The sequence below is a fragment of the Aulonocara stuartgranti genome (genome assembly GCF_965226115.1).
Source record: "Aulonocara stuartgranti genome assembly, chromosome: 5".
Taxonomy (NCBI): Eukaryota; Metazoa; Chordata; class Actinopteri; order Cichliformes; family Cichlidae; genus Aulonocara; species Aulonocara stuartgranti.
In genome coordinates, this window is record NC_138943.1 from 10,843,734 (window position 1) to 10,871,492 (window position 27,759).

The 27,759-nt window shown below is 41.6% G+C and overlaps 1 protein-coding gene across 4 annotated transcripts in view; it reads right to left on the minus strand.

Annotated features, from left to right (window-relative positions):
* Positions 1-211: 211 nt before the first annotated feature.
* The window catches only part of LOC309707248 (plasma membrane calcium-transporting ATPase 1-like), a 133,484-nt gene continuing 105,936 nt past the window's right edge, over positions 212-27,759 (minus strand). For 3 of the 4 annotated variants that reach the window (XM_082534456.1, XM_082534455.1, XM_082534457.1), the window contains 9 exons: positions 26,155-26,334; positions 25,145-25,232; positions 24,881-24,987; positions 19,065-19,256; positions 14,909-15,122; positions 14,560-14,771; positions 13,701-13,808; positions 12,439-12,621; positions 212-4,084 (listed from right to left, as the gene is read on the minus strand). In XM_082534456.1, the coding sequence (XP_082390582.1) occupies positions 3,845-4,084; positions 12,439-12,621; positions 13,701-13,808; positions 14,560-14,771; positions 14,909-15,122; positions 19,065-19,256; positions 24,881-24,987; positions 25,145-25,232; positions 26,155-26,334 (1,524 nt within the window). In that variant the 3' untranslated portion in view covers positions 212-3,844. Of the gene's footprint in view, positions 4,085-8,067; positions 8,158-12,438; positions 12,622-13,700; positions 13,809-14,559; positions 14,772-14,908; positions 15,123-19,064; positions 19,257-24,880; positions 24,988-25,144; positions 25,233-26,154; positions 26,335-27,759 lie in introns of all 4 variants that reach the window. The other variant, XM_082534458.1, reaches the window with a different exon arrangement.

Genomic DNA, 27,759 nt, shown 5'->3' on the forward strand with positions numbered 1-27,759 from the left:
GGGTTGGGAAGTCAATTTGGACAAAGGTGGGCGTGCCTTCACGGACCACGGCCCCTTCAAAACGGAGGCGGAGCATGACGTGGGACACAGCTTTGATCCTCTTTAAAGTCATCAGCTCCGACACCTGCAAGCTGGAAAACAGCATCAATCCACTCATTCAAAGAAATCAGTCGCTGTAGCTTCAAAGCAGAGAAACAAACAAACCCAGAGGTTGGATAAATAATTATACACTCCCATTTAATGTTTGATACAGTTAGCTGATGCATTTTCTGAACTCTAATGGAGTTGGATAACTGCGAAAAATCACTTAAGGTGTAGTGTGTCACAACATCTCAGGTAAAGTGATTATACTCATGTAAAAGGGGGCTGATGGGACTAGACTGTTCAGATTCCAATTGATTGGGCGACAGGAAGTAAACAAGTCACTGCAGGTTTCTGAGCCCTAACGTCAGGTGACCAAGACGACACACGTGGCAGAAATATTTAGAGAGCTGTAAAAAGACAGAGTCCACGGTAGGTTCATCTCATTCATGTACGGTACTGTCACCAAACTCTTCAGCCTATACATATATATTCATATATCTCCAAAATATTAAAAAGTACTTAATATAAAAATACAGAAGAATTGTAAAAAATGAGCAAAACATTGAATTTTATATGAAAACCATGCAAGAAAGATTCCCCATTTAGTTAAATAGTAACTCTAAGATTCAGGAAAACAAGGGAGTGAAAGGGAAGTGGTCGGATGAGAGAAGCGCAGACGAACTGCCACCGACTCGCTTTTCATGTAAACATTGTAGAGGTCCTTTTAACTTGGTTCGGCAGTGACGACTGAAGATTTTTCTCCTTGTTTTTTTTCTTCTTTTGTTTCTTTTTTGGTCGTGTTTGAAGTAAAAGGGCCAGGGGAGGAGAGAGGGTGTGTGCTGGGACGGGGTTAGAAAGGGTGAGGGGTGAGAAAGTCCAAAGCAAACCTCGATAACAATGAGATTTAAAAAAAAAAAAATCAATACAGACAACCTATAAAATATGGCTCTGAGTTACATAGAAAAAGCTCATCAGTGGGGAAACCTAGTCATGACAAAAGTTGGAAATATGGCAGTAGTAGCACATTACTTCAATAACGTGTCCTAGTTCAGAGATAGGTTGATGGCTGCTAGTCAGACTAAGAGGGGATTAGACGCACCGCTGCTTCTGATTGGAGGATGAGTCTTTCTTCTTTTAAGACAGTAATCTGCAGACAAGCAGGAAGTACTAAGCGGCAGCAGGAACACAGTGGATTTTAATCTATGGGCTGACTGGTGACATCATCAGTCTCCCGTAAACCTCAGCATGGCCGCCACACTGATGCCTGCCAATCAGACACAGCAGAGAAGAGAGCAATGATGTTGATGGTGAAGATCAAACATCTTCTCCGCTCCTGGCTGTGTGATGTCACTGACAGCTGATTTAAGTTTATGTTATAAAGTTATAAAGTCTGAGAAAGGAGCTAAGATTTGTCTTAAACACAGGCAGACGGTCCAGACGCTGTTTAAAGCTCCATTTACTTCCTGTCTTTGCCCCAAAAACAGACTTGTCAGCGGTGCAGTCGTTTTCTGTTTAACACGCGTTTAAACTCACTTCTTTTACCAGCGCCACAGTCAGAGTGCAAAAATGTGAGTGACACCAACAGATGTGAGCTGCCCGTAGGCTTAAAATGCTTCAGATTCACTGATAGCAAAACTAAACTTTGTGGCAAGCCTACATTCTGTATCGACCTGTATCCCCATGTGATGTCTGTGTTGTGTGTGTAAGGTCGGGGGGGGGGGTCCCATTTCACTGCAGGGCAACCTGCACGTGGCGAATTAAGCCTTGATTGATTGATTGATTGATTGATTGATTGACATTCATGGGTCCAGACATGAAGCACTAAGAGTACAATCTGACCTCTGACAGAGACGATCTTTAAGAAATGGGTAGAAGACTAAATAAGATTTGAAATGCTTTACCTAAACTTTTCCTTGAACAAACTAAAAGGTTAATACTCCTTCATCCTCTGAAGGAAATGTTTACTCTTTAAGCAAATACCCTAAGAAGTTAGTTGTGATCAATTGTAACTTGCTGATGGTGGGCGGGTTTTGTCTAATACGAGCCTGTCGGAGTGTAGAGTGAGGAGACACAAACGAGAGTTACAGTTTTCACACCTATCGGTATGCAAACATCTGCTTGGGAGTGACATAAATTTGGTCAGCAAAGGGTCACGTCCCTGTGCCCGGTGTATCGAGAGGACAACCGTGATTCCTCTCAGAGGAAGAGCACCGACTTAACCTCGGTGTCCAGGTGCGAGTATTACAAGACCAGAGATGAGAATGCATGTGTTTTAGTCTGTCTCTATCCATGTATTACTATTTTGATTGTATTCAACCTCTCCTAGCTGAAAGCATCTCTGTGCACAGCTGCCGACATGAGATTGGAGTGGGCCGGTCGCAGCCACGTGGCGAGCGAGCGACACGGTGGGGGTCGAGCAGTGGAAAAAACAGGCTGCAGCTTTTGTTTGTTGTCGTTGGCCCTCGGGGCTTTCCGTGTGTGTGGCGACCTCATCTTACCAGCGATACCTGTGTTGTGACAACACCGAGACAGACATTGGATTTCAGGGCTTTGTGACTTCGCATTACCCCGATACCGAAACTTTTATTGCACTCGCCTACTCTGAAACACACGCGGACGCCGGGGTATCGATTGTGTTAAACACCCTGATGGTTTCCTCTGCCAGAATATCGATGAGGCTGCCGTGGTAACAGGAGGTTCAGTCCTACAGACAGGAAGCTCATGGAGCTCTGAACAGACGCTGCTGCAGACGCACAAAGTTGAAACAGAATCCCGAATATTCATTCCTACTGTACGTTATCATGCGACTCAACACGAATTAAACAAAAACATGCATCCTACTAGAGACGGAAAACATGAACCACACTCCCGTTTCCTATCCTCACAGGGGACAAACTGGGGGAGGGGCAGAGAGAACCAGAACCCTGACTGGATGAGATGAGGTCAGAACCCCCACTGAGCAGAAAGCGAGCCCCCTCCAGACGCTGCCGTCTTCAGTATTTTTGGGTAGTAAACATTCTGTTCTTCCACATGCAACACAGCAGCTAAAAAAAAAAAAAAAAAGCAACACATACAGACACGATAAAGGGAAAAGCATTATTTTAACCTTGAAAGCTGTAGTGTCACACTCACAAGACATTCTCAGGAGTCTGAATCAACCATCGATTGACATTCGTTAGAAGGTTTCAAAAAGAAATCAAGATCAAGGTCTAAAAAAACAAACAAAACAAAACAAAAAACAACAATAATAATAATAAGGTTACATTTTTGCATTTGCCTAAAAATCTTCTGATCAACAAACCCGGCTTATAGCTGTGTAGAAGAGCGGAAGCGTATGTACATCTGATTCACTGCACTCTTTGAAAAGTTCGGTGCCGTTTGAGAACGCAGGAATGAAGCGAGTACAGAACACAACATGCTGCTGCTGCGAGTCCTGCAAGGATCGAATCCAATAAAGTTTAAAAGCTTTTCAAAAAGAATGTCAAGTTAAAAAAAACAAAAAAAGGAAGAAAAAAAACAAAACATGAATGGACTAGAAGAGGCCTTCCACTGTGGAGACTCTATCAGACTTACAGGCAGAACGACGCCACAGTCAGTATGAAAAACACAACGTGGCAGGAATGACTGAGGGGGGGGTGGAGACGATGTGAAGCATGTGTGTGTGCAGAATGAGTCATGACTCCCTTCCTCGGTGTGACAGTTCGGTTGGTGGGGTGACAGATGATGCTGATGAAGAGGAGAGAGGAGGAACTCAGATGGATTAATCGAGGTTGAGGGGGAAGGTGGTGGGCAAGTCTTCTCCTCCCCGGATCAATGATGAGGAGCTGGGGAGGGGGTCGATTTCGTCTCCAGTCTCCTTAATGGTGGGGATGCGAGCCTCCTCCTCCTCGGACAAGGGCACGAACTCAGGATGGGCCATGAAGTTGTGGATGGAGCTACGGGACTCTGGGCTCTCCAGCCCCGCGTACAGGGAGCTACGGAACGCATTCACCACCTTAATCTGAAACAAAGAGAGGAAACAAACGTCAGAGGAGGTCTCGTAGGTGGGCAGCCATTTCTACACAAACAAAAACAAAACTGGCAGCAGGGGCTGATGGGACACGTGGCGGTCGTGCGTCTGAATCTGGGCACGGAAATGAGAAAAGAAAAAAAACACAACGAGTGGAACAGCTGAATGAGAACACGGTTGGAAAGCTGAAAATATCCACAAAACATCAACGCAAAAAAGGTCAATGCTGGAGGCAGCTCATAGCAGGAAGTGCATCAAAAAAAAACACACAACAAAAACAAAAGCATCATCAGGGAGTCACATGTGGAGAAGCACTGAATCACAATCACCACAGTACGCACACCTGCACACAAGCACACACGTCTGCAGAGAGAGTTCGATTGATGCTTTCTCTACATCTATAATTCTGCTTTTTAATATCTGACAGTTAAATATTGATACGATGTGTCCAAAAGTCTGTGGACACCTTAGTTACAGTTAAACTGGGTTCTTAATGTATGAGCACATCGACAAAAGAATGCATCATCACATGTTTTATCTTTCTACACACGAACTTATGCCTAGTTAACTTTTAGCCATCACAGCCGACTTAACCTTAACAAAACCGCCACTGTAACCGTCACTTCACTAACATTCGAAAACCCCATTTAAACCAGCGCAGATCTCACAATTAGCAATGTTAACTAAATTTATCTGATGTGTTCATTTATCCCTGAGCTGGCACTCAGTCATCAAAACTTCCTGACAGAAGACGCTGCATGTTATCAACCCGCTCCCCCACTCGTCTAGCTCCAGATGTCGAAGCTGTATGCGCTCCCATTCAGCCACTGCAGTATTAATGAGGACGGATGCTGGCGCTGGGTGATGAGGCCTGACACACAGTGGGTGTTGTAGTTCTTTCCAGAGTGGATAGATTGGGGCTGGGCTCTGTTCCCCCCCCCTTTCTTTTCTACCAAACTGGAAAAATATTTACTAATAATTCTTTTTGTACATTGGGGAATCGTCACATTGTGTCACACTGAAAGAGTAATAGGATTACCTGAAACGTAATACAGACTACAAACATATTTGTTTTCAGATTTTCTCTCACTGGAAAGCAGGGGCTAACACCAGGACAAACGCACTCATACTACATAATACAGTAAAGGGTGTGAATGGTTTTGATTCACCCAGCCTTCGTGATCTCATACCTGATGAGAGATCACCCAAAATGACTCAAAAAACACATGCAAGTCTTTCGTTACATTTGTAAGAGATCAGTCTCTGAGAATGAATTCCTAAACTGAACCTTAAAAAATTTAAGCACAGTATGAAATGCATCTGTGGAGCTATTTGTTTAGACAAAACTCTTATTCTGCTGCCCAGTTTTAGATGACAAGTTTGTTAAATAAAAATTATACTGTAGGGGGGAAAAAAAAGGCATAATCACGAACACAGAAGTGTCTTTATTTGTATGGTGCTTAAATAGCTGATTAAAATTTCAGTTTCAGTAAATTTGTATTATTTTTAAAGCCATGAACCAATCACAGCGCTTCCCTGCACTGGGCAGCCTGAAATCACAAACCAAAAATATGTTTCCAATCAATAACTAATTAATAAATATGTCCAGTAAGGACAATGAGTGACGGGGGGGGGGGGGGGGGGGGGGTTCAGGTTCAGGCAATACAGCATCGCCTCGCATGATTATAGTCCCAAAACGGAAAAGCCTGGATCGGATTTGTCTTCTTTGTCTACAAAGAAGGTTTAATTAGCAGGAATGTCCCACAATGTAACAGTGACAGCAACAGTGGCCTAAAAACCCCCAAACATTTTCTTCTGAGAGATTCATTGGATGATTTTTAAATTTTAAACTGTGAAAGCAGTGTCCGCATTCCAGGAAAGTGTAATAAAACCATTTTTGCCACTAAAACCAACAATTAATATTAAATTTTATCCTCCCGAGTCGGTTCCTGCGTGTTAAAAGATTTCCCCAGTGGATGAAAGGGTTACTTTGAGTCAAAAAACGGGCTCCGACTGTGGTTTGTAGCCACTCCAGTTCTTGGCCTGATTGTTGGAAGCTGCACCATCTGTAGTTCTCAGCGCTTACCTGGGAAAGTGAAATCTGGAGGCTTGTGACTGGGAGGTCTAATCTGAATCTGGCTAAAATTTAACCTCAATGCATGATCTCGTCTATGCAAATAAGATATAAATACCATAAACTAACTGTCCTGCAGCAAACTGACTTTCTGGGGTCACTGCTGGTTGGAGGGCACGTTTTACCAACTCGGCTATGATGGCGTCAGAGAGAATACCGAAATATTTCAGCCGATCCCCGACCCCAGTAAACACCACACACATAACAAACACAATCTCACTATTAAGCATTTCTAATCACGTTCCGAGTGAGAATCGTTTTGTCCTCGGCCTGCTCTCCTCTCTCGGCCTAAAGTCGTTTTCTGTGTGATGAATCCGCAGAGGCTGCAGCTGATCACACTGATTTATACGCACCAGTAGACACTCTTCATTATAATTAATAACCCTGCAGTTCAAAGCTCTCTATTACTGAACCACAAGAGAGCTGCAGGCTGAGCTCTGCAGCTTAGAGCATGCATGCAACAACCACAAACACTCGTGCATACACAAAGCTCACAAGTTAAAAAGCTCTTGGCTGTTAAACCACGAGGGAGACTTGCTCAGCCTGACAGATTTAACCCTACACAGGATTAACCCATAAAATTATCTCGATGACCAGGATGTTGCCTCAGAGAAATAGAGGGGGGAAAAAAATCAACAAAGAAAATGGGACGGGGAAATGAGAGCGATTCATCGTCTCTTTCTCTTCTAGTAGGTCACACGTGCCTTTAGTGACTTGTCAGGCACCAAGTCTCATCATGGGTTAATAGATGCATGGTGAGTTTAATTCTTCATGCAAGATGGAAGTGATGGAAGTAATAACAAGAAAAAAAGATGAATATAAAAGCACAGGAAGGTGAAGTGGACAGCACATGGAAGCAGAGAGATGGAAACAGATCAGGTTGTCTGCAGGCTCTCTCAGTACTTTTTTCTCTGGCTTTTACAGTCAAACTGCAGTTCACACTGGTGTCTATTCAAAGCCGTAATGTACATACTGAACACTTTAGAAGGATTTAATAAAACACATTCAGTGTAATTTTTTCTGTACAATAGAGCTGAAAATGTTTGAATGTTCTAGAAATGCTGAACTGAATGAAAGAAACATCTGAATGCTGCAACAAATCATCTAAAAGAATCTTAAACCTTTGTTTCTCACTCGCACCACTGTTCGAATGAAGCAGGGTAACATGAAGCAAATTAGCAAGTTTTAAAGATGTTCACTTTTTCTCCAAATATGCTTTTTAATATCTTGTGATGTTCAGCTCTTACTATACTCACATCTTCAAACTTGTTTACTTATAGATTTCAGCAGCAGCATCACAGCTTTATTTGCGGTTTTAATTGCAGTGATTGCAAACGGAGCTTTTTCACCTCGCTGCTGGTTTACATTTAAAGCTCTCCACCAAACCTTTGGGGGGCTTTTATTGTAAAGCTGCGGTAGACAATACAACTTAGCCACGAGTATGATTAGAAGAGCTTTCTAAGCTATGCTCCTTGTGAAGGAAGGAAAGTAGAAAAGAAAGAAAAGTTTCTATTTAGTGAGCAGTTAATAAATAACCTAGACACACTCTTCACATGAAAAATTCCAGATCAGTTCAGGGCGTGCAGACACCCAGTTACGACAGCAGCAGTGCAGTGGCTTCAGTGTCGGTAAGTCATGCAACGTTCAAACAGAGGAAAAAAAAGACAGAGTCCAGCCTGGTGGAGCGTGCTGTTAGCTGGCCTCCAGTCACCGACTCACTGCCTGCAGTGGAGGAGGAAGCAGCAGCAGCGGGGGGCAGAGCCCCACCCGAGTTGGTGAGAGAGGAGGAGGAGCTAAGCCCTATGTGGGTGGGGCTAGAGAGAGTTTTGGCAGCAGTGGCGTCATTGTGCTGGCTGACGACGGACGGCTGGCGGCGCAGGGCACCGGGCACCGCCGCCTGGCTCGTCTGGAAGGTATAGACCACATCCATCTGAAGGAAGGACAGTCACAACACACTGTTAGAGAGCAGAGAGAGCAAGAAGACAGCACAGAGGAACAGACTTCTGCAGAGGTTAGAGACAGTGCAGTCTGACCTTTTAATTCATTCGGACGTAAAGAAGAGGTAGTGCAAGTACAGCGATGAAGACAAGCACATCTGATTAAATTACTCAATTTCAGGGTAGTTTACATTTAGTGTTAGCTGGCAGGAAACAGTGCAATGGCATTAGCTGATAAAATGTTGTGCATCAATCTACGATGAGACTCATCTATGTCATGCTTTGCTGCTAACAGCGTGACTGGGACTGTATCAGTCTGAATATGTCACACATTCAGTGGTAAGATTTTAAATTGTCCTGACAAAAGGGTGACGCTATGTTTTCAATGAAAGTTGGCACAGATTCTGAGCCTTTCCCTCTCATACTGACTTGAATTAATCATCCAACCACAAATATCAAAACTGTAAAAAAAATCATCTGATCAAAACCAACTAATATTTAATTTCATTCATCAAGATCAGTGCCGATGAAATAGACAGATTTTATTAAGTGGATCCTTTCCTTATTTTCTGTCATGTATGTATACACTGATGCTGAAAGGTCATTTTAAACTTTGCAAAGTTTCAAATAATGGATGATTTTGAATTGTGAATCATGGAACGCTTCTCTGTCAGAAGCTGGGTATCTACTGTCCCCACACTGAACAGACTGTATCCAGCATTTAAATTCAACAGTTAGTTTTACTGAAAGAAAGCAAATGGACATTATGGCAGTAAGAAACTTTCTGATTTTTCCATTGAGGTATTTCTTGCATATTTAGTACATTTGTTAAAGAAAAAGCAAAATAAAATATCAAATCTTCCAATGGGATAACCTCTGCAGTCCTTATCTGTGCTGCTGCAATACAGAAAAACTGAGCTACTGACACTTTTAGCAGGTAGAGACACTAGAATATGAAGGAGAAACAAAGATGAGAAAGAGATCAGGACAGAGGAGAAGTTGTAACAGCAAGGAGAAGTTTGAGAGCTGTCATTTAGTGTCAAAATGTGAAAATCCTCTGACAGAACGAAGGGATGAAGAAAGAAATGGAACAGTGAATAAAGAGCTTTTGAATCAGGCTTACGGCACTCTGAGAGAGAGAGAGCTGAGACAGGAGAAAGAGAAATGTGTCATTTGGAATGACTGATAAAGTTTCTGCAGCGAGGTGCTGCATGTAGCAATTATTCCCCCACTGTGTCTGACTGTTGAGGCGTTGAGCGGCACAACACTGCCCACCAGGATTAGAGAGGAAGAGGACAGGAAGAGGAGCGTGGAGAGATAAGAACCTAATTAGCTTGCAGCCTTTCGTCGCCTCCCTCTCCATCATCGCTTCCTCCCATCCTCCCATCCCGAGAGGACAACACTGATATTACAGATACACAGCCCCGAAGAGAAAAAGGAGAGCGTCCTCAGTTCTGTACAGGAGATCCGATGGCAGACAGAGAGAAGTGGAGGAGAAACATCCGCCTTTCACGACACCGATTTACGTGGACCGGGTGAAGATTATCGTAAACCGCACACGTGGATCAGGGTTTTCCGCTCCACCTGAAATCACACTTGCCCTCGCCTGTTCATTTGTACCCGCTCTGAAGCTTTCAATCAGATTATGTGATGAATGAGCATTTTAACCTCTAGACATTTACCAGCTCACCGGTAACACATCGATGGTTAGGGTTTTGTTTTAGCTTCATGCAAAACAGGCACGTTTTAAATGAAGTATCATTTATTAAATTTGATATTACCAGATTTGCCTACAGTTTCTATATGAAACCACCGACTTACTAAATAATTCATTTGTATTCTTACAGTTTTAGTCTGTTTGTGTGATAGATAGTGTATTTTGGATATTTAATAGTCTACTTTCCAGTTTTTTTTCTGAACAGCTGTTGAACACTTTGGCCATCACCTGCTGTTTTAATCAAGGTATAATGTATAACACAATAATAAAAAGGACAAATGATGGAGAAGCACCAGAGCTCTGGATTAAGAAGCTACACTTATTTGTTTTGGTGTTTTATTTGGAAGAGGTCTGGTTTAAAATGAAGTCTTATTTTCTGTCAGTTACAGAATTGAGTGAAGAAGCAGAGAGTCAGTGTTTCTGCAGAGGTCAAACTGAGAAACTCAAGACGACAAACCAGAAAAAATTCGCTATTATTATTCAGACCTGGTTACCCTCTGGCCTCAGTAAGTACAAGCAAGCCCACTGGTAAGAGGAAAACACCTGACCCCGCTGACTCCATGTGTGTGCGCGTGGGAGCGGAGCGATGACTGCTGTTACTGTAAGTGGGCGTTAGCATGGAGGCTAATGAAGCCCACAGAGACTGAATGGAACTGCCCGTGGACATGCTAAAGCTCAGTGAGCTGTCCTGTAGGAGGAGGATAACACAGACAAGTTCCAGCGTACGAAAACAGCGACTACTAAGAACACCAGCTAGATTTCAATCCAAATGCAATGTAGCATGAAGTTAGTTTACTGACATAATAATTCACTAATGACACTTACTCTCCAATTCTGATGGAAGAAAAAGATGATAGCATTCATGTTTTAAAATCCGGTTTATCTCTTCCTTTGATTAGAGGAGTGTTGACTCTTGTTTTTTCTTTGTCCGTGCTTTTTTTGCTCTCGGTCGCTCTTTTTGTTTACTTTGTGGTTTATTTTGTGACTTTTTTTTCCCTGACCCATGTTATTGGTTTGATTGTGTCTTATTGCTTTCTTTTTAACCCCTCTCTCTTCCTTGCTGTCTGAATTTAGTCGGAATTTCAATCAGTCTTTGCCAGGCTATTGCATTTTCAACTTCCTCTTGTTCCTCAGTCTTCCTTAGATTCACCCCATGTTTTAGATTCAGTGCTTTTTTTGGACTAACCAGCCTAATTGTGCTGCAGGTTTTCTAACTAACTTTCTCTTTACCCTTTCTGCGTGTCTGTCTCCGTGATTCTGTATTTGGGTCAACCTTGCGGTTCTTAGAAGTATTCCTAAAGATTTGCTCACTAAATCTGGCTTTGTTATTATTTAATCAGTAACTTTTTCAAAAAGCGTGACTTTTTAATTTCTTGTGGTTTCCCTCAGGTTACACAGGAATTGAAAGTCCAGATGGAAACAGGTGGATGGAGACACGCTTGCTGACATGACTGATTAATTTACTGACTAATGAAAGTACTCAGGAAGGTTTGTGCCGCTGTAGCAGTCTTTAATTTCTGTTTTTTAATAAAGTGGTTCTGTGCCGAAGCTCTGCAGCAGAGTGTGAAATTGACAGGACAACATCTGCAGTTGAGTGTGTGTGTTTAATCTTCAGTTCAATTCCACACACACACACAGACACACAGTGTGTGTCACAGAGGTGCCGACATGAAGCTGCAGTCGGAGATACAGCTACGGTAAACTTTTATCGAGAGTTCTGGTTGACTGCACTATGTTGTACAGTATACATATGATAAAGACTCTACAGGCTTCATTTGGTGTCTGATCTGAGATGGCTGCTGACAGAGTTTAGAGGCTCCACATGGAAAGTTTGCAGAGCCAATCAGGCTTTGCGGCACAGCTCCACGCACTCGTTAAATGTAGATACTGTGCTTTCTGTATATATTTTTTCTCCTAAGCGGCGGTCAGCTTGACTTCAAAGATTTTTTTACACCCTCCAGCTGTTAATTTCACCGTAAAGCAGCTTGATGCAGTTTACCACTTACTGCTTTTATCTCAGTAAGAGATGGTAAGGAGATTTCCATGTATCTGAAAAAAGGTCCTTTTTTCTTTTCTTGCAACGAGAAGAGAACGTCAATAAGAAAAAAGATGTACTGTACTGTGAGAGCGCAGAAAATGTGTAGAGCATTTTATGTTGAATGAAAGTGAACTTGTCGTTTTGCAACAGAGTCTGGCTGGTCACCAGTGGTGATAAGCCGATGCTTGAGGTGATGCTCTGCTTGAAAAACACAAATGATGTTCGAGAGATCTGAAATAAAAACTTTGGTAAGGAATTTGTTGATTGTGAACCAGATCAAAAATGGACCCGGTTGTTGGATTCCATCGATTGTGATGCATTCAGGTGTCTGCTGGAAAAAATATTTTTATTAAAGTCTCTCTTTGTCATCTTGATGAGAGAATGCCTCTCAAACAACAATTCAGATAAGACAATAGACCAAAAACAAAACAAGCCCTCAGCCGTTGCCATCAAAGGGGGAAACTGATAACAGAAGTAGGTGATAAAGTTAGACATGTCGAGGAGCCGTGGCGAGCATACCTGTGTCTGGATGCGGTTCAGACCTCTGAACCAGAGAATCTGGCCTCTCCTCAGCTCCATCTCGGCGTGGTCGATTTCATCCGTGCCTTCGTTCAGCTCCTCCTCGGGAATCTCCTCCTTTGTGATACCGTGACCGGCCTCCTTCAGGAACTTCAGGTGGTGTGTGGGGATGGCCGAGATCAGCTGAGGTTGAGAGAAAACCATCGTCAGCAGATCAGATCTGGTGGTGTTTACGCCAAATCAGCAGATGAAAACAGCTGACAATATCCGATAACATCGATGGTCGAACTGCATTATGGGAAATGTAGGATCTTTTGGAGTGTGACTGATTAAAGTCCACAGAAGTTAATAATTCACGTATTAATATGTGTAGTGTATAATGAATTAAAAAAAGCATGGTGTGCAGGGTGCTTTCCCAATCTAGGACCAAGACTTATGTGAGACAACAGGACTGAGGTGTTACTAAGAGGTTGTAGGAAGTATTTTGGGTAAAGTTTGGCAAATTTATTTAAAAAAATAAAAAGCTAACAAATGAACTCATTACTTATTAGCGCTTTCATTTTTTTTTTTTTTACTAACAAGCAAAATGTTGCTAAAGCTGCACTGAAGCTTGATTTGACCTCAGTTTTAAAACATAATATACAAAAACTAATGAAGCACAATTAACTTGTAACTTGGTTATGCAATCATTATTTTCCTTCTGCTGGTGAACTATCTGTTCATGGTTGTTAAAAGAGAGCGGAGAGACACCCAGCATCCTGCTGGAGCTGCACATCAGCTTTTTATATCTCCGTCACCCTCCTCTCTCTCTGTTAGAAACAAAACGTGTTTTTACCTCTTAAATAAATCACAGACTTCAGATGACTCTGTTTCTGTCAGCATATTTCTGTCTCTCTGCCCTCCACCTGAACCCAGCAGGCTAGCTATGACTGAACAGTTTTTCTGTGTGTTTGCATGCTAACAGGATCATGCGTGTGATGGCGTGTTCGTGCGCGTCCACAGAGGCGCTGACACGCCGGGTTTGTTTTCCCTCGGCCCTCGTAAACAGGAGTCGCACAGCTTTCATGTGCTGAGCTCATTACCATGGCGATGGTCGTGATGGCAACACCGCAGCAGCGCGAGTGTGACAGGCAACAGTTTTCTGCCATAAACCTCACATATCCACCTCTTCATCAGCTCCTGGGTACACGTTGCTTATTCTCACAGCTCGGGCTGGTGTTTGTTCTGCTCAGCTGTTTGTGCACTTGAGGTTTTCGTCTCACCTGTCCCCACAGCAGCTCTCCCACGCCGATGAAAACGCACCACAGCCACTGGTCGATGGTCAGAGCCGTGCAGGAGAACGGCTTTCCTCCGAACTGAACAATGACGATCTGGGAAGGAAACAAGCAAGCGGCATGTCAGCCGTGTGAACTTTTAGTCGGCAGATCTGGTGGTTTAACAAAGTTATGTTAGACTATTCTATAGTGTGAGATTGGTAATACTTTTACTCATACATTATTCCAATGCTAATGTTAAGGCAAATAAATGAGATGACAGGGTAACAGAGGAAACTCCAATTTCCAGTGTTACAGGTGGGAGAATCAGTGACACCTGCACTGACCACTGGCACCCAAAAGAGACAGAAACGACACAACTTATTATTAGGTACTAAGGTTTTTCGCCATTTGGGCACTACTTTTTAAATAATACCAAGGTGCGATGTTAGTTAAGTTGCCAATAACTTCTCTGTCATTTACTGTAATCATTAGCCAGCTAACTACAGAATCAACACGACCACCACCTTTCTATTGACAACCTTTCGACACTTTGTCCCCCACACAGCACAGGCAACTGCTCATCTCGTGATCTTCCACCTGTTTTTGGTCAACATTTTGGATGTGTGATTCATCGTACCACCAGTTCTACTGTTAAGGTCTTAACCTGATGTGCTGATGTCTTCTTACCATTTCTAATTCAGTGAAAAAAAAACCATCAGAAGGTTTCAGCTAAACTCTTTTAAATGTAACCAAACTATGTGGAGCAAAAATGCAGCTGCAGCTACTGAGACCATGAATCCATCCAGACTGAGCGGTAACATAACAGGAAAACCTTGGTAGCACTAAAGGATGGTGAAGGTGTTACCTGCAGAGCGAAGGTCCCCAGTACAACGCTGCAGAAGATAGGGTTCCTGTAGACACCTTCGAACACGTTCCTCTCTCCGTGGATCTTCCTGGCATTGATTTCGTTGAAGAGCTGCATCATGACGAACACGTTGAACACGATGGTGTAGTGCTCTGATGGTGGGGAGTGCAAGGGAGCGTTTCGCCCACTGTCGATGTCGAAAAAGTTCTCACCTGATAAAAGATGAAGGAAAATACCCCAAAAATGTATCTCAACTGTTTCGACAATGATTAACAAACATCAGCGTCTTAGTATCAATGCATTACTGCAGAACCAGGTTTACACCCAACTTGGATGGAGTCAGACTCACCAGCGAAGAGCAGGGTAAAGATGATGACGAGCTGGTACACAGCATGGCCAAGTATGTTCTTCATCATGGTCCTGGAGATGAGGGGCTTGTTCCGACCGTAGGGTTTACGTAGCAGCAGAGACTCAGTGGGCGGCTCCGTGGCAAGAGCGAGAGATGCCAGAGTGTCCATGATGAGGTTGACCCAGAGCATCTGGACAGCTTTCAGGGGAGAGTCCTTTTGGAGAAGGAGTAGGAGTTTAATTTACGAGAAGAGAATATAACATCAGGTATATAACAGAATACAAATATGATTCAGCAACCAAACAACAGGGAAACCAGCAGACTCTTTGCAGACCAGCAAAGAGCATTACTCCCAACTACAGCTTTGAAATTCCCACGTTTACAGCATGAGAAACTGTTTTGGTCTAATTTTCCTTATTGTGACAACTGGAATGGTGTGACTGGTTTCAAATTTTGTAAAGGTATCTCGTGATCAAAAGACCCTGTTAAATGCCACCTGCTTGAAAAGATGGACTCAGTTCAGTTGGACTCGAATGTAGTATAAACGTGTATTCATACTAGATGACTGAACTCCAATGCTTTCTCAATGACACAGTAACACACACGGTAAATAACAAACCTATAAAACATGTGAGAGGACAGTGTGACCACTACTGACAGAGGAGCTGAGATGCTGAGAAGAACTGATCATTCAGGGAGCATGCTCTGACACGGTACAGGGCAATGAGTGGCCTGCTGTCTGGAACAAATATGGAATCTCTGAGATTCAAAAAATGTTGCCACTGATACACAAGTTATTGTTTAAGAAGGTTCAGGGACCTCATGGTGGACACATCCCATTTTTCACATGGTGTCTATGGTTATATTTGAACTTCCACATATTGTTAGGATTGCATTGTTAGGAAACAAATATATGGGCATTTTTTATACTGCTGTCACTGTGAGAACCATACTGTAAGAACTGATTTAATCTTAGTGCGTCTAACATCAAATGAGTAATTTAACTGCATAAAAAAATGAGGAAAAAAGTACACACACATTTCAAAGCACTCCCTCCACTTCTAAAACCCAGTTTACGCCTCTGGGTCCTGCCTCTGTTCCTCTGTACACACACCAAACACATAAATCGCCTTTTAATGATCTTTTCCGTGCACTAACAGAGACCGAGCGCCTGATGATCAGTGAGCAAAATCACAGCACAGAGACCACAGACCTGCTGAGTCCCCCGTTATATTTCAGGATTATGATGGTGACGTGTTGCCATGGTTTCAGGCTGAATCTTAGCCTACTTTGTGTTCTTCGCTCTGTAGTCGAGTTAGTTATCTGGTCTTGCCAGCTGTGAGCCTTTCAATTAATACACAGCCCCAAGACTTTCTTCTTTATTGTGTCAGGGGTTCAGCTTTCTGATTACAGGCACATTATGAAACAAAGAAAATGTGACACGGCCAACTCGCCTCCTCGCAGCACTGAGACGGTCACATCAAAATCACAAATTACTCTTTGTTTCTATGGATATTTTATCAAGCGGAGATTTAAAGATGTTTCCACAGCGTGCGACGAGGTACACCAAACACACCAGCCAGCCTCAAAATCGAATCAAAACACGAGTTAATCAAAAGCATAAGTGAAGGCGATGTTTTTACTGTTTTTGAATTTGAGATGAAAACCAGCAACGACACAAACACAATTTCACATGCTGTTTATACGCAAATAGCACACTCATTTAAATAGTTTTACATTCAAAACCTTTTAAAATCTATACATTCAAAAGCATGTGATTCATTGATCACTGATTAGAGATACTGTAGCACAAATGCTAGCAGCTGCTATAGTGAACATACAGTGGCTTACAAAAGTAGTCGGCCCCCTTGAACTTTCCCACATTTTGTCACATTACAGCAACAAACATGAATCAATTTTATTGCAATTCCACGTGAAAGACCAATACAAAGTGGTGCACACAGTGAGAAGTGGAATGAAAATCATACATGATTCCAAACATTTTTTACAAATAAATAACTGCAAAGTGGGGTGTGCGTAATTATTCAGCCCCCTTTGGTCTGCGTGCAGTCAGTTGCCCTTAGAAATTTACTTGATGAGTTCTAATGACTAAATCGAGTGCACCAGTGTGTAATCTAATGTCAGTACAAATACAGCTGCTCTGTGACGGCCTCAGAGGTTGTCTAAGAGAATATTGGGAGCAACAACGCCATGAAGTCCAAAGAACACACCAGACAGGTCAGGGATAAAGTTATTGAGAAATTTAAAGCAGGCTTAGGCTACAAAAAGATTTCCCAAACCGTGAACATCCCACAGAGCACTGTTCAAGCGATCATTCAGAAATGGAAGTAGTATGGCACAACTGTAAACCTACCAAGACAAGGCCGTCCACCTAAACTTACAGGCCGAACAAGGAGAGCGCTGATCAGAAATGCAGCCAAGAGGCCCATGGTGACTCTGGACGAGCTGCAGAGATCTACAGCTCAGGTGGGGGAATCTGTCCATAGGACAACTATTAGTCATGCACTGCACAAAGTTGGCCTTTATGGAAGAGTGGCAAGAAGAAAGCCATTGTTAACAGAAAACCATAAGAAGTTTGCAGTTTGCCACAAGCCATGTGGGGGACACAGCAAACCTGTGGAGGAAGCTGCTCTGGTCAGATGAGACCAAAGTGGAACTTTTTGGCCAAAATGCAAAACGCTATGTGTGGCGTAAAACTAACACTGCACATCACTCTGAACACACCATCCCCACTGTCAAATATGGTGGTGGCAGCATCATGCTCTGGGGGTGCTTCTCTTCAGCAGGGACAGGGAAGCTGGTCAGAGTTGATGGGAAGATGGATGGAGCCAAATACAGGGCAACCTTGGAAGAAAACCTCTTGGAGTCTGCAAAAGATTTGAGACTGGGGCGGAGGTTCACCTTCCAGCAGGACAACGACCCTAAACATGAAGCCAGGGCAACAATGGAATGGTTTAAAACAAAACATATCTATGTGTTAGAATGGCCCAGTCAAAGTCCAGATCTAAATCCAATCGAGAATCTGTGGCAAGATCTGAAAACTGCTGTTCACAAACGCTGTCCATCTAATCTGACTGAGCTGGAGCTGTTTTGCAAAGAAGAATGGGCAAGGATTTCAGTCTCTAGATGTGCAAAGCTGGTAGAGACAAACCCTAAAAGACTGGCAGCTGTAATTGCAGCAAAAGGTGGTTCTACAAAGTATTGACTCAGGGGGCTGAATAATTACGCACACCCCACTTTTCAGTTATTTGTAAAAAATGTTTGGAATCATGTATGATTTTTGTTCGACTTCTCACGTGTACACCACTTTGTGTTGGTCTTTCACGTGGACTTCCAATAAAATTGATTCATGTTTGTGGCTGTGATGTGACAAAATGTGGAAAAGTTCAAGGGGCCGAATACTTTTGCAAGCCACTGTATGTATGTGCTCCAAATCTGACACCTGACATTAAGATTCAGCCACACTGGTACTCTGCTTTTTGGTTGTGGCATTCACAAACTGCTATTAACATACATGTGAAAAATGAAAATTTGAAATGATGTTTGGAAACAAAAAATCTAAAGCAAAACACTACAAAGAAGAAGCACACTGAGCACACAAACCTTTGCCAAACAACTCACTCTCTAGGCAGTTCTTACTAGAATTGTATTTTTTTTTTATTGTATTCACCACAATAAATTCACCTTTAAGACTTTGGTGGATCGAAGCCAAATTTAAATGGATTGCTTCCATGACCCCACACTACACCCCTTTTCAAGCTATCATTTTTACAGACAGAGTGATGACACACACGCACACAAACACAACCAAAAATAGAACCTCCGCAGTTTTTTCTGCCCACTCGTACTCTAAACTTCTTCTTTCTTTCTTTTTATAAACACAAGCAAACAATATCAAACTGTGAGACTGAATTTAAACAGAAGATTTTGAAAAATCCAGTGATCGTGACGTCCTTTTCTTTTTGGGTTGTGTAGTTACAAACATTATGTGAGATTTTTTCAAAAATTCTCATTCACACGTGTTCGTTCCAGCTTTTTCAGCTCATATTCAGGAGGTCCCACTGAGCCGTCTGTCGTTATTCAGACTCAAACTGGTGTGCTAAATGAGCTGTAATTTCAGACATAAGCGGTTTACCTGTGTGATGCAGGCGCCTGTGAACGCCACAATCACGGCCACCACATTGACGGTCAGCTGGAACTGCAGGAACTTGGAGATGCTGTCGTAGACGTTCCTCCCCCACATGACGGCCTTGACAATACTGGTGAAGTTGTCGTCAGTCAGGATGATGTCAGATGCCTCTTTGGCCACATCTGTGCCGGCGATTCCCTGAAAGGAAGCAGAGAGGCATCATTAGTCCTTGAATAAGAGCAAACAGCCTCTGTGATGCCAAGTTTCCAACAAATACGGAAACTCTGTTCACACAAGATCCACACAAGCAATGAATCAACTCTGCTAAAAAGTGTTCATCGAAACTTTCTTATACATACATTTTTGTATTTTTATGGTATTTATAAAAAAGTTCAAATATCTGAATCTGTGAGAAACGGTGTATTTGGAGCTAGGGTGGTGAGTTAGAGTCATAAAGTACTGGAAGAGACACAAACTACAGTATTATTTTTTAGATTTCAGTCAAATGACATCTCCGGGTACAAAATCAGAATTTTTCTATTTTCCTCCTCATGTTTAAAACACTGCTCGTAAATTACCATCCCAAGCACCAGGTGTGGGCCTGCTGCTGTTTATTGATGCTTAAGGTAATTTCTAATCGTTCCTCCAAAAAGTCCATTGGCTCCAAAATCCATTCAATGCTCATAGGTCCTGTGTTCAAATGCCCAACTTCAGTCATGAAGATAATGTTTACAATAACCAGGCTTCCCCCTTGAGCACTACAAGACCTATGATGTAAAAGACTAAAGTCTGGCACTCTCTTCCAATCTGATTTTTTGTCACAGGCTATGTGATTTTACATAAAGACTGCGCAGTTTGCCTTAAACATGACAAAGACAAAAACTGTCGAACAAAGACAGAAATGGAAGATGCTCGGAATCACGGCTGAAGAGTGATTTGCTCAGATCAAGCAGTCCAAAAGAAAGAAAACACTTTAGATACCGTGGACACGACATCGATCACATACTTGAACATCAACCAAAGCAAAACTTGCAGCAATTTGTCTTTGCTGGAACACAAAGCAGAGAGCAGAGCAGGTGTAAGACAGTGCTGAGTGTTACAAGCAGGCTACACCAAACAACTGAAAACTCAGGATTTTATTGTTACACTGGACACTGAACTTGCTTAAAAATGCTACCGTTAGCGAAATTAATTAATGAAACCGGCCCTCTCAGCTGTGTTTGTCACTTTGGTGCCTTCTGGAGCACTTTTCATGCAGTTATCCAATAAATAATATGGCTTCCTGTGGCATATTATTATTGGTCTATGACTTTATGGTCACTTTATTCTATTAGTAGTATAGCACTTTCATCCGCAGCTGCTACTTCTGTGTTTATGAATAAATCTGAGTTGACTTGACAATCCTGACAAGCTCCATATAACAAGATGGCCAACAAGCTAACTGAGGCTCAAAAAATGTGGAGACCAAGTCAAAACATCAGCCTGGCTTTGTACTAAACTGCCTCTCAGACTCGCACTTATAGATCCCCAAAGTACACAACACATAAATCTGAGGGACTGTAAAGTGATTAATAAGGTAAGAAGACAGAAACAAGTATTTCTGCTATGCAAATTCCACATTTACTGCCAACTTCTCCCAATGCTTGACTGATCACCACTCAACTAGACAAACTGTGGTAAGCGGTCACAGATAACACATTACTTTACCTTAATGAGTCCCAGTAGTCACAACCTAAAAAGCCTTGGAACCGTGACTAACTAATTGTGCATAAACATCTCAGCTGTGAGCAAGAGAACTCTGGTTTACTGAAGCTCATCTAACACCAAAATGTTGAGCTGGAGAGCCCACAGTTTCCTCAGAGATGGATAAACGATTATCTTTCTGTGGAGTTTAATGTTACTGCTTCCTAGCTCATCCGCAGGGTACAAGCACAGTTGAATAATGCTGCCGAGGTTGTAACGGCAGAGCAGTATGACAGGTACAAGGAGAAAGTCCAGCTGTTCAGCTTCACTATGGATAAAGCGACGACTTATTGTTGGGTTCTTTCTCATCTCCTGTAGATGCGAACAATCTGCCAGCTGGACGTTTAATTTTTAAACCCCCTTTCATCTAAAGTCTGAAAAGCTTTGACAGAGAGTATTTTATGCTGCTCAACTGACAGTAAAGTAAAAATAAAACAGGAGGGTCGGCCTTGTCTTAAACAGCAATTCTAAAGAAGTTCTGAGCTGCTGTGTCTCTCTACGCAGGCAGACTCGCTCAAACAGATGGAGGTGAATCGCTTTCAGTTTCCCAGCTAACCAGGCGATAATTGAACAGGGACGCTGGAGTTGAAACTGAAAATGTTCCAAATGGGACATATAAGCGCTGAAAGGTCACTGCTTTAAATCCACAAATTGCTTTTGTGATGTGTTTAGGAACAGTAGCTACTATCAGGGAATTGTTTGACAGCACACCAGCTGCTCAGCACCCTGCAGGAGAGCCTGATGTTCAGATGACTTTCCCCAGTAAATAAAGGTCACAACAACACACAGAGGAGTCAGCTGTGAACTCGTCCACATGCATGTATTCTGTTTTTAAACAGATACACATTGGCAAGTTGTCAGCTGATCATCTGTTCAGTGTTACTCTTTAGAGGTGAGAGTTATGACGCCACAGTGTTAATTCATTCAGTTTCAAATACAGCAGAATTGGATCCTTTAAATCTACAAACACTTCACTCGCAGGCTGTCTCTGTTTTACAAACTTGCACGATACAAAGAAATGCTACCATTTGGCACTGGGTTGCCAGGTCTGTGGTTTTCCTGCAGAATTGGAATACTTGCCTCTGTCAGTGCGCCCCAGGGCAGCTGTGGCTACAATGTAGCTTGCCATCACCAGTGTGTGAATGTGTGGATGACTGAATGTAGTGTAAAGCGCTTTGGGGTCCATAGGGACTAAGTAAAGCGCTATACAAATACAGGCCATTTACCATTTACTTTACAAGTTGCAGTTGCCATCCTGAACTCCTGTACAAGTTTACTTAAAACAGTCTTCACTTTGAGGTAAATATGATGAAGATTCGGTTGGTGCGTCAAAAGTGTTACATAACAAATGAGCTGACGTAGGTGCAGCGCTTGGGAATCATAAAACTGGGACAGTGAAAACAACTGAATTTACACAGCAAACAAATGTTTATGAGTGGCTGTAGGAGAAAGTTTACTGAGACATATTTTGACATATGTCAAACAAAAACATGTTTATGCAATTTTATCTCTTTTCCATTTCCTCCAAAGATAAATATGGTTTTAACTTTTGAAACTTTTAGGTGATGTAAATAAGGAGTGCGATGTTTCCCCTTAGTGAGTTAGCTTTGTGCTATAAACACAAGCCCCAATATGTTTCGTTCCAAAAGTTCTACTGGGAAGATGATCATTTTATCCGGGCTGAGCTCAAGTCCAAACTTGGACGTCTCATGTTCTCATTTTCCATAGTAACAACTTTCTAAGCCACCTGGAAGAAAGCTATAAATATTGTAAATAATGATGATTGCTGACCCTTTTCAAATGTATCCTGAAAAGCAGCACATTTTCCAAGACATATTTCCTTACAGCATGCCACTGGTTGTAAATGTATTTCCTGATAGTCTCCAAAAAAAAAGAAAAAAGAAAAAATCAATTTCCCTACTTAAAACTTGCTTGAGGTGTTTCATTTATTGTTGATGTGCGAGTCATGTGCATTAACAATACTTTTACCAGAGTAAATGTAACCATCATGTGATGGATTACTCAACTCAAGTTTCAGGAGTCTGAAAATTAATTTGTTAACGAAAAATAAAAACTAATAAATGTCGTTTCACTTAAATCTATAAAACACACCCAGATCGCCCAGAGGATTGTTATTGGTCATATATAAAACTCAAATGGGAGTTTCAGCCACCCACCCACTACCTTTTGATTGCTATTCTTCGCGTTTAGTGACCACTTTCAGGCATTTCTCAACACTTTAACTGTTATTACACACTTTCAGCTATGAATTTACCACATTTGTGTCTTGATAAAGTGCTAGTCACACTTTTAGCCAAGAAGCTCCTTCTTTTAATTTATAATTTTAGCTACTATAATAACTGTTTATATAGTTTTTCCAGCTACCAATTTCATTTGTTTAACTTTCTTTTTCTTTTTTTTAAGTAATCAGTTGGTCAACAATAATATGCATAGTCACCATTGCTTATACAGCTTTCTAGTGCGATTCCTCTTTATGGTTATTCTTCTGCTTTTGTTTATTTAATTAAAGAATATGAAAACAGAGCATGAGATGTTTGAGAGAAAGAAAAAACAAACAAACTTAATAAATTACAGTAACCAGATATACTTGGATATTAACCTAATGAGGAAATATCTATCTAAATCATAAAAAAGTACTGATATAATGAAATTAAGTTATAGGAAGGGCATTTCAAGGAGATACCATCTCTCCACTTTTCCTCAGACTGACCCTCCTGTAGCCTCATGAACCCAATATCAGGGCAAAGTGTGTAATAGACACGGCGGTCCATCATGTGTATGTCATGCTTTGCTTCTCCAAAGCATGAAATGCACAGGTGAAGTTGCATTACCAGCAGAGGGACATAGTATATCTAAAAAGCCAAGATGTTGCTCGTGACCCAGGAAGGTGTAAAGTAACTCCAGGATCAGTCTATGCCAGAAACAATTAAGCTAGGTGGCTAATATGCAGTTACAGATAAATATTTTAGTGATGTCTCTAAACACTTTCTCGTGATTATTTTCAAGGTGAAGTAATATCATAAAATTCTTAAAGGGGGCGATATCTGACTCTGTAAATTGAAGTGCTGTGAGGTCTGGAAAGGTGGGATAAGATAGCCAAACGCTCGCCATGAAACAGAGCTTGATATTTTTCTATCTAAATGTGTTTTTAAACTATTTTGTTTGTTCATTTTTACTTTTACCTGAATATTTTAACTACATTTAACTAATAAATTCCACATATTTTTAACCAGCTATTGTATTTTTTTCATTAAGTTTGTTTAGCTAAAACCATAATGTTTTTATCCATACATGTGTTGAACTAATATTTCCAGATTTTAATAATTCAGCATTGTAGCTTCACATTATGAATGATTATCCATAACATGTTTTTGTAAATGGGTGAACAATCTAACAGTTTCAACTGTTTTGTTAAGCGAATTCAACTTTTTTCCACTTCGTGACCATTACTTATTTGTTTTAATCATTTTAGCAATTAATTTTGGCTGGGTCGGTCTTTTTATCTATTAACTTTAGTTAAAAGTGTTAACTTTCTTGCTCAAACACATTCTGCTCTTACCACTTCTTTAATTAAACTGTAATTTCAGTTTTTTCTTTTTTCCTTTTTGAGAAAATCTGTCCAAATACCCTCAAAAATGTGCAAAAATGCACCCCGGAGTACATGCACTCTGGTTGATAAAACAGACAACATAAAGAAACAGCATTAGTCTCACTCTCTGTGAGTTGATCTGTAGAAAACAAAGGCAGTGACAAGGTGGTAGAGTGGGGCCCCACTGTGCTGAATGCACCGAACTCAACATTTATTGATTTATTATTCCATTTCACAGCTATCTTAATGAATCCGCGGCATTAAACTGAAGAGTTATTGTCAATGACGTTTAGAGAAACGACCTATTTCATGGCTGCATTAGAAACATAATTAACTGAAAGGCTTATTTTTTTCTTTAGGTAATGATGCAGAGAAACTTAAGTAGCAGAAGAGTGAAGCAATGAAGAGCCGTGAAACAAAGGCAACAGAAGAAAAGGACGAGGGAAAAAAAAAATGAAGAAGTGGTTACCATAGCAAAGCCAACATCAGCTTTCTTGAGGGCGGGGCCGTCGTTGGTACCGTCTCCTGTCACTGCAACCACCTGTCGGGTTTCGCCCACTGTGCTGTCGATGATGCCTGATCAGCAGAGTGAAACAACAAGAACCTAGTGAGTGCATGATCATTCAAAAAGAAGGGGGAAAAAAGTAGATCCATTTACAGCAGCTTGACTAAAGGTTTACATATACACGCAGATTTAAAGCAGCTCAACAGTCTCCTGTCAGAACAAACCCACCTTTGACCAGAGTGTGTTTGTCTGTGGGTGATGATCGAGCCAGAACACGCAGCTTGGGCCAAACTTTGTCCAGACGCTCTTGTTCCACCTAGAAATGACATGTTTAAGTTTCAAATAATCTTTTTCTAGCATATAAAAATAACCATCCCAGTTGGGTACAGAGCAATAATGGGGACTTGGAGCTTCATCTTTAACTGGACAAATCTGAGCACTTTACTGGGCAGAGCAAGCAAAGCATAAGTCATAAACCTAATGCATGTGTTTGAATTTGCCTCGAGGCCATTTGCTGTGTCTGTCCTATCCAAATAAAGACAATGTCCGAAACTCCAGGACAGGCAGTGAGAGAAACAGCCAACTGCTTAAGAGTTAAACTGATTAATTGGTTAATGGGCTGCACTGATAGTTCTATAAGCTTTTCTAGATTTACTGAGCACTCAAAGCACTTTTTATGCTATGAGCTGCATCCATCCATTTACACACACTCATGCAGCACTTTATGTACACAAACACTCACACACTGATGGATGCATCAGGGGCAATTTAAGCTTCACTATCCGTACAATCAGTAAACAAAGCTCTCTACCTCCCAAACCCCCAAAAATCAGCTGATATAAGCTTAATGCAGACAGATCAGTTTAACATGATACTGTTGTAAAGAGTGCTGTGTGGACGGTATCAGCTGAACAGGTAAAACACTACCAAACACAACATCTCCCTCGCTCTAATAAGATACCTATAAGATACATTAGGAAACTTAATGTTTGCTGCTTTTGTACATAAGCCTTTGGAAGGGGGTTAACTCAGGGCCGTTAGGCCACCAGAGATGTAATGGGCTAGTGGAAATCTGGTATTAGCAACAAAGACTTATTGGGCCATATTGACTTAATTTGGTGGTTGTTTTGAGTTCATTTCAGAGTCATTCTCTGGTCAAAGCTTCTTTTTTTTTTTTTTAAACTTAAATGCTCATATGAATGTTGCTTGCAGTTGGATTCTTTTTGTAGTCGTTTTACCTCTCCCTTGTCATTTCTTATTTGTTGGTTGAACTCTTTGCCCTCCAGACACAGGAAGTCCTCCCCAGGCAGCAGGATGCCACACTTAGTCGCAATGGCACGAGCAGTGTTGATGTTGTCTCCGGTAACCATGCGCACGGTAATGCCTGCACGCTGGCACTTAGAAATAGCCTCGGGTACCTGGAGGAGAGTCAGAACAAAGGGACTTGAGCATTTTCACAGTAAAAAAAAACAAAAAACCTTGAAGATGAATGCAGAGTGACAGAAAAGATGAAGATGATTTTGAGTCTGAAACATAAGGAAGGACCCCTTGCCTTTAACCCAAATAAAAAAACTGTCACAAACATTCTGTTGGTTGTTTCTTCAGGGTCTTAAAAGATGTTAAAGAAAGAGTTTATACTGCAGCAGAGCTTGTGTGTAAGAGGTCCAATTCCAGCAGCAGCAGATTTTACATGAGAACCACCGTCGTTGTTCTTAAACCCACCCTGAGATTCATTCATCTCGGTCTGGGAGAGGTGATAGTGACTACACAAAGGTACACAGACGAGAGAGGTGCTGACTGCTTCTTGTGCTCCTCAGGTGGTCCGACTGATATGACCAAAACCCAACAGAGGGCACATTTTTTGCTTACAAATACATACAAATGTTGCACAGTTCTCATTTAAAGTGCCTCAGCCAGGGTGCAGCATACTGTTTCCCTTCCTTAAGAATGGCTTCTTAACAGCCATCCTTCCACTGAGACCATTTCTGAGGAGGAAGTAAACAGTGGATCCCCTGAACGGCCAGCTTCATCTCTCTATTCCTGTGTCAGGTCTTTTTAGGCATCCCACTTCTTTTTTTGTCTTCCGGGTCTCGCTTTTCCTCATAATTTTAAGGACATATTACACAACATGCCAAGATATGCAGAGTTTTCATCTCTTTGGGAATCAACTTGTTGGAGCAAAGATTTTCTGCTGTCAAACTATAAGATCGTTGGGATTTTTAATGGATTTGGCTAAAGAAAAGGTACAGATGTGTTTTTCTTACAGGCTGTGAGTAACAAAGTTCCCAAAGACACAATTTAAAATTGTTTTTTTGCTAAGTTGTCTGCTATGTGTAGACACAACGCTGGTTCATTACCTGGAGTTAGTGACCTACGAATCATTCAAGCATCAAAATGCACCTGCTAAATTGCTTAAGAAACAAAAAAACATTCTCTCAAAGGTTTATGTACAAGGGCTGGGCTGAAAATGAGTGAAAAAGCAGCCAGTGTCCGAAGAAAAATGTTAAAAGAGCTTCAGAAAGCCTAGAGATCTATTGCTAAAGAGCATTTTTAAAATTAGTCTGGCTCCTTTTGTAGCACAATGTAAAGAAATAATGGGTGGCTCAGGACTTTGGCGCAACACTGCGGACACTTACATTAATTATAGTAAAATGTTGTAGGAAATGCTCTATGAATGGTCTGCATACATTACCCTTTAAGTTAATGAACCAATCAGGTTAAAAGGGGATCCTTGTGTTTCCTTAACTTTCAGCACTGACTGCTTGATTTTGGGGTTACTTGCAGTTACAAAAACACTTTTTCTGAACGTGAGGAGAAAAAATTATTTGTAGCACAAAGCCAAA